The sequence below is a fragment of the Anomaloglossus baeobatrachus genome, chromosome 11 (assembly GCF_048569485.1).
Source record: "Anomaloglossus baeobatrachus isolate aAnoBae1 chromosome 11, aAnoBae1.hap1, whole genome shotgun sequence".
Lineage (NCBI taxonomy): Eukaryota > Metazoa > Chordata > Amphibia > Anura > Aromobatidae > Anomaloglossus > Anomaloglossus baeobatrachus.
Genome location: NC_134363.1, coordinates 193,832,839 through 193,851,269, shown reverse-complemented (window position 1 = coordinate 193,851,269; position 18,431 = coordinate 193,832,839). Strand labels below are relative to the sequence as shown.

The following is an 18,431-nucleotide window of genomic DNA, read 5'->3' as shown; positions in this document are numbered from 1 at the left end:
CATGGCTCTGCTTTAGGAGGACGGATTACATTGTGCGGCCCAGCTCTGGGGACGAGAAGCGGATCTTCCAGGAGCAGGTGAGACTCCAGCGTCCTCCCGTCCTCGGGTTATGAGGGGCTTCTGTGTACCCCTTTTTCTTTGCATGTTGAGAGCTTGAGATTCCTCTCTCTTCTGCTCCAGGGATTCTTCTTCTTCTTCTTGTCCCCTCTGTCGCTGTCATCTTTTTAGCGCTTTCTTTCCCCCCTTTCCCAGGAGCGTCACCGTTATCTGCAGCCGCACAAGGCCTTCACGTTCCGCATGCACGGCTTCGAGTCGGTCGTGGGTCCGGTGAAGGGCGTGTTTGACAAGGAGACGTCACTGAACAAAGCCCGAGAGCATTCCCTGCTGCGTTCTGACCGGCCGGCGTACGTCACCATCCTGTCCCTCGGTGAGCCGGGCTGATGGCTGCGGGTGACGTGGTTAGTAACGACTGGCACCCTGTAACCGCTGCTTCTTTCCATCAGTGCGAGACGCCGCTGCCCGACTGCCTAATGGAGAAGGGACACGTGCGGAAATCTGTGAGCTGCTAAAAGACTCCCAGTTCCTGGCGCCAGATGTTACCAGTGCGCAGGTGAGTGTGGGCCCGGTGGCTGGGTGCGGTCCCGGTGGTGGAGTGTGGGGACAGATCCGCTCCCACCTGTGGCCAGATGATGAGACCGTGGGTGAGGAGACCAGCTGAGCCTTGGTACAGCTCTCCCGGGACCTCCAGGCGTCGGCGTTGCACTTGTTACGTTGTCCCCTGCTGTAATGTTCCGGGTCTCACATGTCCTCATCTCTCCCCTTGTCCGGCTCTCCCGGGACCTCCAGGCGTCGGCGTTGCACTTGTTAGATTGGCCCCTGCTATAATGCTCCGGGTCTCTCCTGTGCTCATCTCTCCCCTTGTCCGGCTCGCCCGGGACCTCCAGGCGTCGGCGTTGCACTTGTTAGGTTGGCCCCTGCTGTAATGTTCCGGGTCTCACATGTCCTCATCTCTCTCTTGTCCTCATATCTCCCCTTGTCTGGCTTTCCCGGGACCTCCAGGCGTCGGCGTTGCTCTTGTTAGGTTGGCCCCTGCTGTAATGTTCCGGGTCTCACATGTCCTCATCTCTCCCCTTGTCCGGCTCTCCCGGGACCTCCAGGCGTCGGCGTTGCTCTTGTTAGGTTGGCCCCTGCTGTAATGTTCCGGGTCTCACATGTCCTCATCTCTCCCCTTGTTCGGCTCTCCCGGGACCTCCAGGCGTCGGCGTTGCACTTGTTAGATTGGCCCCTGCTATAATGCTCCGGGTCTCTCCTGTGCTCATCTCTCCCCTTGTCCGGCTCTCCCGGGACCTCGAGGCGTCGGCGTTGCTCTTGTTAGGTTGGCCCCTGCTGTAATGTTCCGAGTCTCACATATCCTTTTCTTCGGCGCTCCATTGGGAGACCCAGACGATTGGGTGTATAGCTACTGCCTCCGGAGGCCACACAAAGCATTACACTAAAAAGTGTAAGGCCCCTCCCCTTCTGGCTATACACCACCAGTGGGATCACGGGCTCATCAGTTTTCAAGCTTTGTGCGAAGGAGGTCAGACATCCACGCATAGCTCCACTGTTTAGTCAGCAGTAGCTGCTGACTATATCGGATGGAAGAAAAGAGGGCCCATACTAAGGGCCCCCAGCATGCTCCCTTCTCACCCCACTTGCGGTTTGTAAGGTTGAGGTACCCATTGCGGGTACGGAGGCTGGAGCCCACATGCTGCTTTCCTTCCCCATCCCCCTGAGGGGCTCTGAGGAAGTGGGATCTTACCGGCCTCCAGGCTCTGAGGCCGGGCTCCATCCACAGACCCATAGAACCTGCTGGATATGGAGCTGGGTACCGTTCAGGGACAAGGCCCTGCAACATTCAGGTACTCTGTGTCCCCGTTCAGACAGGCACAGGCACACTCCAGACTTGCTGGGTGTGCTAGTGCGCCGGGGACAGTAGCGCTGGGGTCGTGTCACTGCAGCTTAACTGAGTGACTTTATGGTTGGGAACTACCGCGCCGACCGCCCCTAGAGCGGCGGCGCGGCTGAGACTTGTAGTGCGCCGGGGACTTAGCGCCGGCCGTGCTTTTACGACGGCGGCGCTTATAAATTTAGTCCCCGGCTTTTGCGGCCTAGCTCCTCTTCGTTCCCGCCCCCAGCCTGTCAATCAGGGAAGGGGAGAGACGCTGTACGATTAATCAGCGCCGAGGGCTGGAGCCTTATTTACATGCTCCAGCCCTCTCACTGGGCACAGTGGGACGCATGTTTCCCGCACTTTGTCTGTATACGCCCAGGGCCCGCCCCTCTCCACAGGACGCCGGCAGCCATTCCTGCATGCAGTCTGGCTGGAGAACGGACACAGGCTCTGGGAGACCCAGACAAGGGATTTTGGCGACCACACACCCGCTTTTCAGCGGGCGGTAAGCGGCACATATGTGCTGGCCCCACTAGTGCCACAGTGTTATATTGGTGTACTTTTACTGTGCCATATATATATATATACATATTGCACTGCGGTCGCTTCTTGGCTTATACCCTATACTGCTCTAAGGAGACAACATGTCATCCGCAAAACGCAAGGGTGCCAAGGCACGGGCTGTATACGAGGCGTGTACCGCATGTGGGGCTGATTTACCGGCAGGTTCCAATGACCCCCATTGTGTGCAATGTTCGGTCCCCTGTGCCGCTTCGGCAGCCGGAGTCTATGATAGTAGTGACCCAGGCAGAGACGCCTGTGATCCCTGCCCCGGTGACGGGGACAGAGTTTGCAGTTTTCGCTGATAAGATGTCTGTGACTATGACAAAGATACTGGAAACCTTGCAGTCCAGGCCGGTCACTCAGACCATGGGCACTGCTGATTCAATGCTCCCTGGTCCCCCTCAGTTGGAACTTATCCGTGCTCCAAGGGGGTCCCTGGCATCACAGGCTGAAGACTCTGACTCTGATGACAGTCCCAGGCAGCCTAAGCGAGCTGGCTGGGAAAGACCCTCGCCGTCATCACACTGGTCAGGGTCTCAGCGAGAAGAGTCTATGTATGATGAGACAGAGGGGGGTGATCAGGAGTCCAATCCTGAGACCGCACTCAATCTGGATGCGCCTGATGGTGACGCCATGGTAAATGACCTTATAGCGGCCATCAATAGGCTGTTGGATATTTCTCCCCCAGCCCCTTCAGCAGAGGAGGCAGCTGCACAGCAGGAGAAGTTCCATTTCCGGTATCCTAAGCGTAAATTGAGTACGTTTCTGGACCACTCTGACTTCAGAGCATCAATCCAGAAACACCATGCTTATCCGGACAAGCGTTTCTCCAAACGTCTTAAGGATACACGTTATCCCTTTCCCCCTGACGTGGTCAAACGCTGGACCCAGTGTCCAAAGGTAGATCCTCCAATCTCCAGGCTTGCGGCTAGATCCATAGTTGCAGTGGAGGATGGGGCTTCACTTAAAGATGCCAATGACAGACAGATGGACCTTTGGTTGAAATCTGTCTATGAAGCTATCGGCGCGTCGTTTGCTCCAGCATTCGCGGCCGTGTGGGCGCTCCAAGCTATTTCAGCTGGTCTGGCACAGGTGGACTCTATCTTACGTCCAGCAGTGCCGCAAGTGGCGTCCTTGACGACGCAAATGTCTGCGTTTGCAACCTACGCTATCAATGCAGTCCTGGACTCTACGAGCCGGACCTCAATGGCTTCCGCCAACTCTGTAGTTTTGCGCAGAGCCTTGTGGTTAAAGGAATGGAAAGCAGATTCTGCTTCCAAGAAATGTTTAACCAGCTTGCCACTATCTGGAGACAGACTGTTTGGTGAGCAATTGGCTGAGATCATTAAACAGTCCAAGGGTAAGGACTCTTCCTTACCCCAGCCCAGATCAAGCAAACCTCAACAGAGGAGGGGACAGTCGAGGTTTCGGTCCTTTCGAGGCTCGGGCAGGGCCCAATTCTCCTCGTCCAAAGGGACTCAGAAGGACCAAAGGAACTCAGATTCCTGGCGGGCTCAATCACGCCCAAAGAAAGCAACCGGAGGAACCGCTTCCAAGGCGGCTGCCTCATGACTTTCGGCCTCCTCTCTCCGCATCCTCGGTCGGGGGCAGGCTCTCCCGCTTTTGCGGCATTTGGCTGCCACAGGTCAAGGACCGGTGGGTAACAGACATTTTGTCTCACGGGTACAGGATAGAGTTCAGTTCTCGTCCTCCGCCTCGGTTCGTCAGAACTTCCCCACATCCCGACCGAGCAGATGCCCTTCTGCAGGCGGTGGGCTCACTAAGAGCAGAAGGAGTGGTGGTCCCTGTTCCTCTTCAGGAACAAGGGCAAGGTTTTTACTCCAATCTCTTTGTGGTTCCAAAAAAGGACGGCTCGTTCCGTCCTGTTCTGGACCTAAAACTGCTCAACAAGCATGTGAAAACCAGGCGGTTCCGGATGGAATCCCTCCGCTCCGTCATTGCCTCAATGTCCCAAGGAGATTTCCTAGCATCAATAGACATCAAAGATGCTTATCTCCACGTGCCGATTGCTACAGAGCACCAACGTTTTCTACGTTTCGTGATAGGAGACGACCATCTTCAGTTCGTAGCTCTGCCATTTGGTCTGGCGACAGCCCCACGGGTTTTCACCAAGGTCATGGCGGCAGTGGTAGCAGTCTTGCACTCTCAGGGACACTCGGTGATCCCGTACTTAGACGATCTTCTGGTCAAGGCACCTTCTCAAGAGGCATGCCAACTCAGCCTGACTGTTGCGCTGGAGACTCTCCAGACTTTCGGGTGGATCATCAACTTTTCAAAGTCAAATCTGTCACCGACCCAATCACTAACGTATCTTGGCATGGAGTTTCATACTCTCTCAGCGATAGTGAAGCTTCCGCTGGACAAGCAGCGTTCACTACAGACAGGGGTACAATCTCTCCTTCACGGTCAGTCGCACCCCTTAAGGCGCCTCATGCACTTCTTAGGGAAGATGGTAGCAGCAATGGAGGCAGTCCCGTTTGCACAGTTTCATCTGCGCCCACTTCAATGGGACATTCTCCGCCAATGGGACGGGAAGTCAACGTCCCTGGACAGGAAAGTCTCTCTTTCCCAGTCGGCCAAGGATTCCCTGCAGTGGTGGCTTCTTCCCACCTCATTATCACAGGGAAGGTCCTTTCTACCCCCATCCTGGGCAGTGGTCACGACAGACGCGAGCCTGTCAGGGTGGGGAGCAGTTTTTCTCCACCACAGGGCTCAGGGTACGTGGACTCAGCAGGAGTCCACCCTTCAGATCAATGTTCTGGAAATCAGGGCAGTGTATCTTGCCCTATTAGCCTTCCAGCAGTGGCTGGAAGGAAAGCAGATCCGAATTCAGTCGGACAATTCCACAGCGGTGGCATACATCAACCACCAAGGAGGGACACGCAGTCGGCAAGCCTTCCAGGAAGTCCGGCGGATTCTGATGTGGGTGGAGGACAGAGCATCCACCATATCCGCAGTTCACATCCCCGGCGTAGAAAACTGGGAAGCAGACTTCCTCAGTCGCCAGGGCATGGACGCAGGGGAATGGTCCCTTCACCCGGACGTGTTTCAGGAAATCTGTCGCCGCTGGGGGGTGCCGGACATCGACCTAATGGCGTCTCGGCACAACAACAAAGTTCCGGCCTTCATGGCGCGGTCTCGCGATCAAAGAGCTCTAGCGGCAGACGCCCTAGTGCAAGATTGGTCGCAGTTCCGGCTCCCTTATGTGTTCCCACCTCTGGCACTCTTGCCCAGAGTGCTACGCAAGATAAGATCCGATTGCAGCCGCGTCATACTCGTCGCCCCAGACTGGCCGAGGAGGTCGTGGTACCCGGATCTGTGGCATCTCACGGTCGGCCAACCGTGGGCACTACCAGACCGGCCAGACTTACTGTCCCAAGGGCCGTTTTTCCATCGGAATTCTGCGGCCCTGAACCTGACTGTGTGGCCATTGAGTCCTGGATCCTAGCATCTTCAGGATTATCTCAAGGGGTTGTTGCCACCATGAGACAGGCTAGGAAGCCCACGTCCGCTAAGATCTACCACAGAACGTGGAAGATATTCTTATCCTGGTGCTCGGCTCAGGGAGTGTCTCCCTGGCCATTTGCATTGCCTACTTTTCTTTCTTTCCTGCAATCTGGGTTAGAAAAGGGCTTGTCGCTCGGCTCCCTGAAAGGGCAAGTCTCGGCGCTATCCGTGTTTTTTCAGAAGCGTCTAACACGACTTCCTAAGGTGCGCACGTTCCTGCAGGGGGTTTGTCATATCGCTCCCCCGTACAAGCGGCCGTTAGATCCATGGGATCTCAACAGGGTACTAGTTGCTCTCCAGAAGCCGCCCTTCGAGCCTCTGAGGGATGTTTCACTTTCTAGACTATCACAGAAAGTGGCTTTTCTGGTAGCGGTCACATCTCTTCGGAGAGTGTCTGAGCTGGCAGCGCTGTCATCCAAGGCTCCCTTCCTGGTCTTCCACCAGGACAAGGTAGTGCTGCGCCCCATTCAGGAGTTTCTCCCTAAGGTGGTATCCTCGTTTCATCTTAATCAGGATATCTCCTTACCTTCCTTTTGTCCTCATCCAGTTCTTCGGTATGAAAAGGATTTACATTTGTTGGATCTGGTGAGAGCACTCAGAATCTACATTTCCCGCACGGCGCCCCTGCGCCGCTCGGATGCACTCTTTGTCCTTGTCGCTGGTAAGCGCAAAGGGTCGCAGGCTTCAAAATCCACCCTGGCTCGATGGATCAAGGAACCAATTCTTGAAGCATACCGTTCTGCTGGGCTTCCGGTTCCATCAGGGCTGAAGGCCCATTCTGCCAGAGCCGTGGGTGCGTCCTGGGCATTACGACACCAGGCTACGGCTCAACAGGTGTGCCAGGCAGCTACCTGGTCGAGTCTGCACACTTTCACCAAACATTATCAGGTGCATACCTATGCTTCGGCGGACGCCAGCCTAGGTAGAAGAGTCCTGCAGGCGGCAGTTGCCTCCCCGTAGGGGAGGGCTGTCTTTGCAGCTCTAACATGAGGTATTTCTTTACCCACCCAGGGACTGCTTTTGGACGTCCCAATCGTCTGGGTCTCCCAATGGAGCGCCGAAGAAGAAGGGAATTTTGTTACTTACCGTAAATTCCTTTTCTTCTAGCTCCTATTGGGAGACCCAGCACCCGCCCTGTTTCCTTCGGGATTTTTGTTTTTTTCGGGTACACATGTTGTTCATGTTGCATGGTTTTCAGTTCTCCGATGTTACTTCGGAGTGAATTTGTTTAACCAGTTATTGGCTTTCCTCCTTCTTGCTTTAGCACTAAAACTGATGAGCCCGTGATCCCACGGGGGGTGTATAGCCAGAAGGGGAGGGGCCTTACACTTTTTAGTGTAATGCTTTGTGTGGCCTCCGGAGGCAGTAGCTATACACCCAATCGTCTGGGTCTCCCAATAGGAGCTAGAAGAAAAGGAATTTACGGTAAGTAACAAAATTCCCTTCATCTCTCCCCTTGTCCGGCTCTCCCGGGACCTCCAGGCCCTGGCGTTGCACTTATTAGGTTGGCCCCTGCTGTAATGTTCCAGGTCTCACATGTCCTCATCTCTCCCCTTGTCCGGCTCTCCCGGGACCATCAGGCGTCAGCGTTGCACTTGTTAGGTTGGCCCCTGCTGTAATTTTCCAGGTCTCACATGTCCTCATCTCTCCCCTTGTCCGGCTCTCCCGGGACCATCAGGCGTCGGCGTTGCACTTGTTAGGTTGGCCCCTGCTGTAATGTTCCAGGTCTCACATGTCCTCATCTCTCCCCTTGTCCGGCTCTCCCGGGACCTCCAGGTGCTGGCATTGCACTTGTTAGATTGGCCCCTGCTATAATGCTCCGGGTCTCTCCTGTGCTCATCTCTCCCCTTGTCCGGCTCGCCCGGGACCTCGAGGCGTCGGCGTTGCTCTTGTTAGGTTGGCCCCTGCTGTAATGTTCCGAGTCTCACATGTCCTCATCTCTCCCCTTGTCCGGCTCTCCCGGGACCTCCAGGCGCTGGCGTTGCACTTATTAGGTTGGCCCCTGCTGTAATGTTCCAGGTCTCGCATGTCCTCATCTCTCCCCTTGTCCGGCTCTCCCGGGACCTCCAGGCGTTGGCGTTGCTCTTGTTACATTGGCCCCTGCTGTAATGTTCCGGGTCTCTCTTGTGCTCATCTCTCCCCTTGTCCGGCTCTCCCGGGACCTCCAGGCGTCGGCGTTGCACTTGTTAGGTTGGCCCCTGCTGTAATGTTCCGGGTCTCACATGTCCTCATCTCTCTCTTGTCCTCATTTCTCCCCTTGTCTGGCTTTCCCGGGACCTCCAGGCGTCTGCGTTGCACTTGTTAGGTTGGCCCCTGCTGTAATGTTCCGGGTCTCACATGTCCTCATCTCTCCCATTGTTCGGCTCTCTTGGGACCTCCAGGCGTCGGCATTGCACTTGTTAGGTTGGCCCCTGCTGTAATGTTCCGGGTCTCACATGTCCTCATCTCTCCCCTTGTCTGGCTCTCCCGGGACCTCCAGGCGTCGGTGTTGCTCTTGTTACGTTGGCCCCTGCTGTAATGTTCCGGGTCTCACATGTCCTCATCTCTCCCCTTGTCCGGCTCTCCCGGGACCTCCAGGCGCTGGTGTTGCTCTTGTTACATTGGCCCCTGCTGTGATGTTCCGGGTCTCACATGTCCTCATCTCTCCCCTTGTCCGGCTCTCCCGGGACCTCCAGGCGCTGGTGTTGCTCTTGTTAGGTTGGCCCCTGCTGTAATGTTCCGGGTCTCACATGTCCTCATCTCTCCCCTTGTCCGGCTCTCCCGGGACCTCCAGGCGCTGGTGTTGCTCTTGTTACGTTGGCCCCTGCTGTAATGTTCCGGGTCTCACATGTCCTCATCTCTCCCCTTGTCCGGCTCTCCCGGGACCTCCAGGCGTCGGTGTTGCTCTTGTTACGTTGGCCCCTGCTGTAATGTTCCGGGTCTCACATATCCTCATCTCTCCCCTTGTCCGGCTCTCCCGGGACCTCCAGGCGTCGGTGTTGCTCTTGTTATGTTGGCCCCTGCTGTAATGTTCCGGGTCTCACATGTCCTCATCTCTCCCCTTGTCTGGCTCTCCCGGGACCTCCAGGCGTCGGTGTTGCACTTGTTACGTTGGCCCCTGCTGTAATGTTCCGGGTCTCACATGTCCTCATCTCTCCCCTTTTCCGGCTTGTCAGGTTAACACCGTAGTGAGTGGAGCGCTGGACCGGCTGCACTACGAGAAGGATCCCTGTGTGAAATACGATATTGGCCGCAAGCTCTGGATCTACCTCCACCGAGACCGAAGCGAGGAAGAGTTTGGTAGGGATCTTGCCCCGGGCGCTCTGCATCTCCAGACGTCCGCTCCTATAGCCTCATGTTTACTTTTGCAGAGAGGATCCACCAGGCTCAGGCGGCGGCGGCCAAAGCCAAGAAGGCTCTGCAGCAGAAGCCGAAGACGCCATCAAAGATCGTACGTACCGGGAGCGAGCCCCGTATGTGTTCCTGGGCCCCCGTAATGAGCCTAATCATCCTGCGCCCCTGACCCACCCGTCCAGCTCCTCCTCACTGTCAGGACCTCTGCTTGCTGTCAGGATTTCCAGCTTCCTCTTTACTTTCTTGCCTAATTCTCCCACAGTGGAGGCTTTTCTATAATGGCACCCGATCCTCTGAGACACAGCCGTGATGGCAGACTGACGCTGAGTATATCCCAGGCTGTGCCACTACAACTCCCAGCATGCCCTGACAGGCTGTAGGTGATAGGCCGTGCTGGAAATTGTAATAGTACCACAGCTGGATACTACAGATTTGTGACCCCTGGCGCAGACTGATACATTGTAACAAACCTTCAACTGTGCCTATGGGTGGATGTGGTGGGACGGGCATGTACAAGGTGCGGTGTCCGAGGTGTGGTGGGACGGCGGTGTCCGAGGTGTGGTGGGACGGTGGTGTCCGAGGTGTGGTATCCGAGGTGTGGTGGAACGGTGGTGTCTGAGGTGCGGTGGGACGGTGGTGTCTGAGGTGCGGTGGGACGGTGGTGTCCAAGGTGCGGTGGGACGGGGATGTACGAGGTGTGGTGGGACGGGGATGTACGAGGTGTGGTGGGACGGGGATGTACGAGGTGTGGTGGGACGGTGGTGTCCGAGGTGCGGTGGGACGGGGATGTACGAGGTGTGGTGGGACGGGGATGTACGAGGTGTGGTGGGACGGGGATGTACGAGGTGTGGTGGGACGGTGGTGTCCGAGGTGCGGTGGGACGGGGATGTACGAGGTGTGGTGGGACGGGGATGTACGAGGTGTGGTGGGACGGGGATGTACGAGGTGTGGTGGGACGGGGATGTACGAGGTGTGGTGGGACGGTGGTGTCCGAGGTGCGGTGGGACGGGGATGTACGAGGTGTGGTGGGACGGTGGTGTCCGAGGTGCGGTGGGACGGGGATGTACGAGGTGTGGTGGGACGGGGATGTACGAGGTGCGGTGGGACGGTCATGTCCGAGGTGTGGTGGGATGGTAGTATCCAAGGTGCGGTGGGACGGGGATGTACGAGGTGTGGTGGGACGGTGATGTCCGAGGTGCGGTGGGACGGTGGTGTCCGAGGTGCGGTGGAACGGTGGTGTCCGAGGTGTGGTGGGACGGGGATGTACGAGGTGAGGTGGGACGGTGATGTACGAGGTGCGGTGGGACGGTGATGTACGAGGTGTGGTGGGACGGCGGTGTCCGAGGTGCGGTGGGACGGCGGTGTCCGAGGTGCGGTGGGACGGTGGTGTCCGAGGTGCGGTGGGACGGTGATGTCCGAGGTGCGGTGTCCATGGTGCGGTGAGACGGTGATGTCCGAGGTGCGGTGTCCATGGTGCGGTGGGACGGTGGTGTCCGAGGTGTGGTGGGACGGTGATATCCGAGGTATGGTGGGACGGTGGTGTACGAGGTGCGGTGGGACGGTGGTGTCCGAGGTGTGGTGGGACGGTGATATCCGAGGTGCGGTGGGACGGTGGTGTCCGAGGTGTGGTGGGACGGTGATATCCGAGGTGTGGTGGGACGGTGATATCCGAGGTGTGGTGGGACGGTGATATCCGAGGTGTGGTGGGACGGTGATATCCGAGGTGTGGTGGGACGGTGGTGTACGAGGTGTGGTGGGACGGTGGTGTACGAGGTGTGGTGGGACGGTGATGTACGAGGTGCGGTGTCCATGGTGTGGTGGGACGGTGGTGTACGAGGTGCGGTGGGACGGTGATATCCGAGGTGCGGTGGGACGGTGGTGTACGAGGTGTGGTGGGACGGTGATATCCGAGGTGTGGTGGGACGGCGGTGTACGAGGTGCGGTGGGACGGCGGTGTCCGAGGTGTGGTGGGACGGCGGTGTCCGAGGTGCGGTGGGACGGCGGTGTCCGAGGTGCGGTGGGACGGCGGTGTCCGAGGTGCGGTGGGACGGCGGTGTCCGAGGTGCGGTGGGACGGCGGTGTCCGAGGTGCGGTGGGACGGCGGTGTCCGAGGTGCGGTGGGACGGCGGTGTCCGAGGTGCGGTGGGACGGCGGTGTCCGAGGTGCGGTGGGACGGCGGTGTCCGAGGTGCGGTGGGATGGTGATGTACGAGGTGCGGTGTCCGAGGTGTGGTGGGATGGCGGTGTCCGAGGTGCGGTGGGACGGTGGTGTCCGAGGTGCGGTGGGACGGCGGTGTCCGAGGTGCGGTGGGACGGCGGTGTCCGAGGTGCGGTGGGACGGCGGTGTACGAGGTGCGGTGGGACGGTGGTGTCCGAGGTGTGGTAGGATGGCGGTGTCCAAGGTGCGGTGGGACGGTGGTGTCCGAGGTGCGGTGGGATGGTGGTGTACGAGGTGCGGTGGGACGGTGGTGTACGAGGTGTGGTGGGACGGTGGTGTCCGAGGTGTGGTGGGACGGTGGTGTCCGAGGTGCGGTGGGACGGTGGTGTCCGAGGTGCGGGTGGGACGGCGGTGTCCGAGGTGCGGTGGGACGGCTGTGTACGAGGTGCGGTGTCCGAGGTGTGGTGGGACAGTGGTGTCCGAGGTGCGGTGGGACGGCTGTGTACGAGGTGCGGTGTCCGAGGTGTGGTGGGACAGTGGTGTACGAGGTGTGGTGGGACGGTGATGTACGAGGTGCGGTGTCCGAGGTGTGGTGGGACGGTGGTGTACGAGGTGTGGTGGGACGGTGGTGTACGAGGTGTGGTGGGACGGTGGTGTACGAGGTGTGGTGGGACGGTGGTGTACGAGGTGTGGTGGGACGGTGGTGTACGAGGTGTGGTGGGACGGTGGTGTACGAGGTGTGGTGGGACGGCGGTGTCCGAGGTGCGGTGGGACGGGGATGTACGAGGTGCGGTGTACGAGGTGTGGTGGGACGGTGGTGTCCGAGGTGTGGTGGGACGGTGGTGTCCGAGGTGCGGTGGGACGGTGGTGTCCGAGGTGCGGTGGGACGGTGGTGTCCGAGGTGCGGTGGGACGGCGGTGTCCGAAGTGCGGTGGGACGGCTGTGTACGAGGTGCGGTGTCCGAGGTGTGGTGGGACAGTGGTGTACGAGGTGTGGTGGGACGGTGATGTACGAGGTGCGGTGTCCGAGGTGTGGTGGGACGGTGGTGTACGAGGTGTGGTGGGACGGTGGTGTACGAGGTGTGGTGGGACGGTGGGTGTACGAGGTGTGGTGGGACGGTGGTGTACGAGGTGTGGTGGGACGGTGGTGTACGAGGTGTGGTGGGACGGTGGTGTACGAGGTGTGGTGGGACGGTGGTGTCCGAGGTGCGGTGGGACGGTGGTGTACGAGGTGTGGTGGGACGGTGGTGTACGAGGTGTGGTGGGACGGTGGTGTACGAGGTGCGGTGTACGAGGTGCGGTGTCCGAGGTGTGGTGGGACGGTGGTGTCCGAGGTGCGGTGGGACGGTGGTGTCCGAGGTGCGGTGGGACGGCGGTGTACGAAGGTGTGGTGGGACGGTGGTGTACGAGGTGCGGTGGGACGGTGGTGTACGAGGTGCGGTGGGACGGCGGTGTACGAGGTGTGGTGGGACGGTGGTGTACGAGGTGTGGTGGGACGGTGGTGTACGAGGTGCGGTGTACGAGGTGCGGTGTCCGAGGTGTGGTGGGACGGTGGTGTCCGAGGTGCGGTGGGACGGTGGTGTCCGAGGTGCGGTGGGACGGCGGGTGTCCGAGGTGCGGTGGGACGGCGGTGTCCGAGGTGTGGTGGGACGGTGGTGTCCGAGGTGCGGTGGGACGGTGGTGTCCGAGGTGCGGTGGGACGGCGGTGTCCGAGGTGCGGTGGGACGGCGGTGTCTGAGGTGTGGTGGGGCGGCGGTGTCTGAGGTGTGGTGTGACGGCGGTGTCCGAGGTGCAATGGGACGGCGGTGTCCGAGGTGCGGTGGGACGGCGGTGTATGAGGTGTGGTGGGACGGCGGTGTCCGAGGTGTGGTGGGACGGTGGTGTACGAGGTGTGGTGGGACGGTGGTGTACGAGGTGTGTGTGGGACGGTGGTGTACGAGGTGCGGTGGGACGGTGGTGTCTGAGGTGTGGTGGGACGGCGGTGTCCGAGGTGCGGTGGGACGGGGATGTACGAGGTGCGGTGTACGAGGTGTGGTGGGACGGTGGTGTACGAGGTGTGGTGGGACGGTGGTGTACGAGGTGTGGTGGGACGGTGGTGTACGAGGTGTGGTGGGACGGTGGTGTACGAGGTGCGGTGGGACGGTGGTGTCTGAGGTGCGGTGGGACGGTGGTGTCTGAGGTGTGGTGGGACGGCGGTGTCCGAGGTGCGGTGGGACGGGGATGTACGAGGTGCGGTGTACGAGGTGTGGTGGGACGGTGGTGTACGAGGTGTGGTGGGACGGTGGTGTACGAGGTGTGGTGGGACGGTGGTGTACGAGGTGTGGTGGGACGGTGGTGTACGAGGTGTGGTGGGACGGTGGTGTACGAGGTGTGGTGGGACGGTGGTGTACGAGGTGTGGTGGGACGGTGGTGTACGAGGTGTGGTGGGACGGTGGTGTCTGAGGTGTGGTGGGGCGGTGGTGTCCGAGGTGCGGTGGGACGGCGGTGTCCGAGGTGTGGTGGGACGGTGGTGTCCGAGGTGCGGTGGGACGGTGGTGTCCGAGGTGCGGTGGGACGGCGGTGTCTGAGGTGTGGTGGGGCGGCGGTGTCTGAGGTGTGGTGGGGCGGCGGTGTCTGAGGTGTGGTGTGGCGGCGGTGTCTGAGGTGTGGTGGGACGGCGGTGTACGAGGTGCGGTGGGACGGCGGTGTCCGAGGTGTGGTGGGACGGCGGTGTATGAGGTGCGGTGGGACGGCGGTGTCCGAGGTGCGGTGTATGAGGTGTGGTGGGACGGCGGTGTCCGAGGTGTGGTGGGACGGTGGTGTCCGAGGTGCGGTGGGGCGGCGGTGTCCGAGGTGTGGTGGGGCGGCGGTGTATGAGGTGCGGTGGGACGGCGGTGTACGAGGTGCGGTGGGACGGCGGTGTACGAGGTGCGGTGGGACGACGGTGTACGAGGTGCGGTGGGACGGTGGTGTCTGAGGTGCGGTGGGACGGTGGTGTCTGAGGTGCGGTGGGACGGCGGTGTATGAGGTGCGGTGGGACGGCGGTGTACGAGGTGCGGTGGGACGGCGGTGTCCGAGGTGCGGTGGGACGGCGGTGTCCGAGGTGCGGTGGGACGGCGGTGTCCGAGGTGCGGTGGGACGGCGGTGTACGAGGTGCGGTGGGACGGCAGTGTACGAGGTGCGGTGGGACGGTGGTGTCTGAGGTGTGGTGGGGCGGTGGTGTCCGAGGTGCGGTGGGACGGCGGTGTCTGAGGTGTGGTGGGGCGGCGGTGTCTGAGGTGTGGTGTGACGGCGGTGTACGAGGTGCGGTGGGACGGCGGTGTCCGAGGTGTGGTGGGACGGCGGTGTATGAGGTGCGGTGGGACGGCGGTGTCCGAGGTGCGGTGGGACGGCGGTGTATGAGGTGCGGTGGGACGGCGGTGTCCGAGGTGTGGTGGGACGGTGGTGTCCGAGGTGCGGTGGGGCGGCGGTGTCCGAGGTGCGGTGGGGCGGCGGTGTATGAGGTGCGGTGGGACGGCGGTGTACGAGGTGTGGTGGGGCGGCGGTGTCTGAGGTGTGGTGTGACGGCGGTGTACGAAGTGCGGTGGGACGGCGGTGTCCGAGGTGTGGTGGGACGGCGGTGTATGAGGTGCGGTGGGACGGCGGTGTCCGAGGTGCGGTGGGACGGCGGTGTATGAGGTGTGGTGGGACGGCGGTGTCTGAGGTGCGGTGGGACGGTGGTGTCTGAGGTGCGGTGGGACGGCGGTGTCCGAGGTGCGGTGGGACGGCGGTGTACGAGGTGTGGTGGGGCGGTGGTGTCCGAGGTGCGGTGGGACGGCGGTGTCTGAGGTGTGGTGGGGCGGCGGTGTCTGAGGTGTGGTGTGACGGCGGTGTACGAGGTGCGGTGGGACGGCGGTGTCCGAGGTGTGGTGGGACGGCGGTGTATGAGGTGCGGTGGGACGGCGGTGTCCGAGGTGCGGTGGGACGGCGGTGTATGAGGTGTGGTGGGACGGCGGTGTCCGAGGTGCGGTGGGGCGGCGGTGTCCGAGGTGTGGTGGGGCGGCGGTGTATGAGGTGCGGTGGGACGGCGGTGTACGAGGTGCGGTGGGACGGCGGTGTACGAGGTGCGGTGGGACGGCGGTGTACGAGGTGCGGTGGGACGGCGGTGTACGAGGTGCGGTGGGACGGCGGTGTACGAGGTGCGGTGGGACGGTGGTGTCTGAGGTGCGGTGGGACGGTGGTGTCCGAGGTGCGGTGGGACGGCGGTGTCCGAGGTGCGGTGGGACGGCGGTGTACGAGGTGCGGTGGGACGGCGGTGTACGAGGTGTGGTGGGGCGGCGGTGTCTGAGGTGCGGTGTGACGGCGGTGTACGAGGTGCGGTGTGACGGCGGTGTACGAGGTGCGGTGTGACGGCGGTGTACGAGGTGCGGTGTGACGGCGGTGTACGAGGTGCGGTGTGACGGCGGTGTACGAGGTGCGGTGGGACGGCGGTGTCCGAGGTGCGGTGGGACGGCGGTGTACGAGGTGCGGTGTCCGGCTCTTTGGCGTTTTCTGGTGACCTGCTGGCGAATACTTCGAGGCCTTACAGTGATATTTGCTTTGTTTTATCAGAAGTCAAGTAACAAGGAGTTTTCAGTGAAGAGCGGTGGGACCCCGGACCCCGGGTCGCTGAGTGAGTGCAGCATGCCCCCGACCCCCGGGACCCCCGGGACTCCCACTGCCCCAGCTCTTCCAGCAACACCATTGTCCCCAACCACATCTGCATCCGTCAGCAAACTCCTCACCAGCAGCGTCCAGGAGCCCCCGAAATCCAGTCAGAGGTGAGCCCCCTTTGGACCCTCGGGAGGCCATGTTGGCTGTGATTTGGCGCTGACGTGTCCTGTCTCTGCAGCGTTCTCCTGGTGTCTTCTCCGAGCATACCTCAGCTCGGCACGTTGCTGAGCCCCCCTGTGACCGGCCAGATGAGCGCTGTGACTCCAGGACCTGTACGAAGCCCCCTGCCCACCGCCCCAGCCATCCCCCAAGTGCGCATTGTGACCGCCCCTGCTCCAGTCGCCCCGTCACAGGCACCCGCCATTGCATCGCAGCCGCTGTCCCCGGCAGTCTCTCATATTAGATTGCCAGTCACATCTTCTACCACCAAGGCCATCACGCAGGTGAGTGGAGCGGGGCTGGTGCGGCCGCGGCGTTACTGCCACCATTCTCACACCGCTCTCTGTAATGTAGGTAGTGACAATGCCGGTGAAGCCTCCGCCGGCTGCTGCCGCCCCCCGGCCCGGGCCCGCGCTGACTCCCGCAGGGATCACTGTCACCACTTTGACCTCTTCCACGGTCTCTTCCAAGCCGACAGTCAGTTCTCCAGTTGGGACCGCCCCGACCATCCTGCAGAGCATCACCGGCCAAAGCATCCTCAAACAGGTAATGCTCTGCGGAGCCGGGACACGGCTCATCTCCTACCAGGGCATTGCCGTGCGCGTGCCGCTGCTCCTCAGTGTGAACACGCCCCGGACAGTGACGTGTAACCTGTGTGTGCTGCAGTAATGGTGCTCGGTGTGTGCTGCAGTAATGGTGCGCGGTGCATGCTGCAGTAATGGTGCGCGGTGTGTGCTGCAGTAATGGTGCGCGGTGTGTGCTGCAGTAATGGTGCGCGGTGTGTGCTGCAGTAATGGTGCGCGGTGCATGCTGCAGTAATGGTGCGCGGTGTGTGCTGCAGTAATGGTGCGCGGTGTGTGCTGCAGTAATGGTGCGCGGTGTGTGCTGCAGTAATGGTGCGCGGTGTGTGCTGCAGTAATGGTGCGCGGTGTGTGCTGCAGTAATGGTGCGCGGTGCATGCTGCAGTAATGGTGCGCGGTGTGTGCTGCAGTAATGGTGCGCGGTGTGTGCTGCAGTAATGGTGCGCGGTGTGTGCTGCAGTAATGGTGCGCGGTGTGTGCTGCAGTAATGGTGCGCGGTGTGTGCTGCAGTAATGGCGCGCGGTGTGTGCTGCAGTAATGGTGCGCGGTGTGTGCTGCAGTAATGGTGCGCGGTGTGTGCTGCAGTAATGGTGCGCGGTGTGTGCTGCAGTAATGGTGCGCGGTGTGTGCCGCAGTAATGGTGCGCGGTGTGAACACGGCTGTAATGTGGGATTATGATAACTGGCGGCTTATACTGCTTTTTCCTCACCACCAGGTGGCGCTGTCTTCTCAGCTGGGTATAAAATCCCAGTCGGCCCCCAGTCTTCCTCTGTCCACCACCAATCTGCGGATCCAGGGCAAGGACGTGCTGCGCCTGCCTCCATCGTCCATCACCACCGATGCCAAGGGGCAGACCATTCTGCGCATCACGCCGGACATGATGGCCACGTTGGCCAAGTCCCAGGTCACAGCTGTAAAGTTGTCACAGGAGCTGTTTTCTGCCGCCCCGGCCTCTGGTAACAGTAAAAGCCTCCTGCAGATGCCATCCACGCCCTCGTCCCCGTCCTCCCCCGGTCCAGCCTCTCTGAAGATCGCCCCGGAGGTGAAGCCCGCGGAGGCCGGTGGCTCTGGGTATAGACTGATGCCGGCTCTGGGGATGGCTGCAGCTGATCACAAAAGCAAAGCCACCACCTGTGCCGACACCAAAGCGGCCACCACCATCCGGATCGTACAAGGACTCGGCGTCGTCCCTCCAAAGGCTGCAGCCAATCAGAGCATCACTGTGACTGCTAAGCCAGTGCCCGTGGCCTCCTCCGCCGTGGTCAGCCCAGTTCACACCGCTACAACCGTAAGCCTGGCCCCCATGACCAGCGCTGGAGCAAAGCCTCTGAGCGGCCTCGCTGTGGGGGCGGCTGGTGCCACCGTCCGGCAGATCCCGCTCACCACCCAGCAGGTGAGGTCTCTGATCCGGGGTCCCCCAGTGTCGGGGCGCAGGGCTCGGGATGCCAGCGCTGCCTGTCTGGGTGCTGGGAGAGTTGGGTGAGAGCGGGGAGCTTTAGTTTAGGG

General features: G+C 60.9%; 1 protein-coding gene across 1 annotated transcript in view; it reads left to right on the top strand.

Moving 5' to 3' along the window:
* The window catches only part of NFRKB (nuclear factor related to kappaB binding protein), a 42,642-nt gene that overhangs the window by 18,096 nt on the left and 6,115 nt on the right, over positions 1–18,431 (top strand). The window contains exons 15-23 of the mRNA XM_075329352.1: positions 17–77; positions 253–427; positions 504–610; positions 9,181–9,304; positions 9,376–9,455; positions 16,084–16,292; positions 16,364–16,628; positions 16,699–16,890; positions 17,641–18,318. Of these exons, the coding sequence (XP_075185467.1) occupies positions 17–77; positions 253–427; positions 504–610; positions 9,181–9,304; positions 9,376–9,455; positions 16,084–16,292; positions 16,364–16,628; positions 16,699–16,890; positions 17,641–18,318 (1,891 nt within the window). The remainder of the gene's footprint in view (positions 1–16; positions 78–252; positions 428–503; positions 611–9,180; positions 9,305–9,375; positions 9,456–16,083; positions 16,293–16,363; positions 16,629–16,698; positions 16,891–17,640; positions 18,319–18,431) is intronic.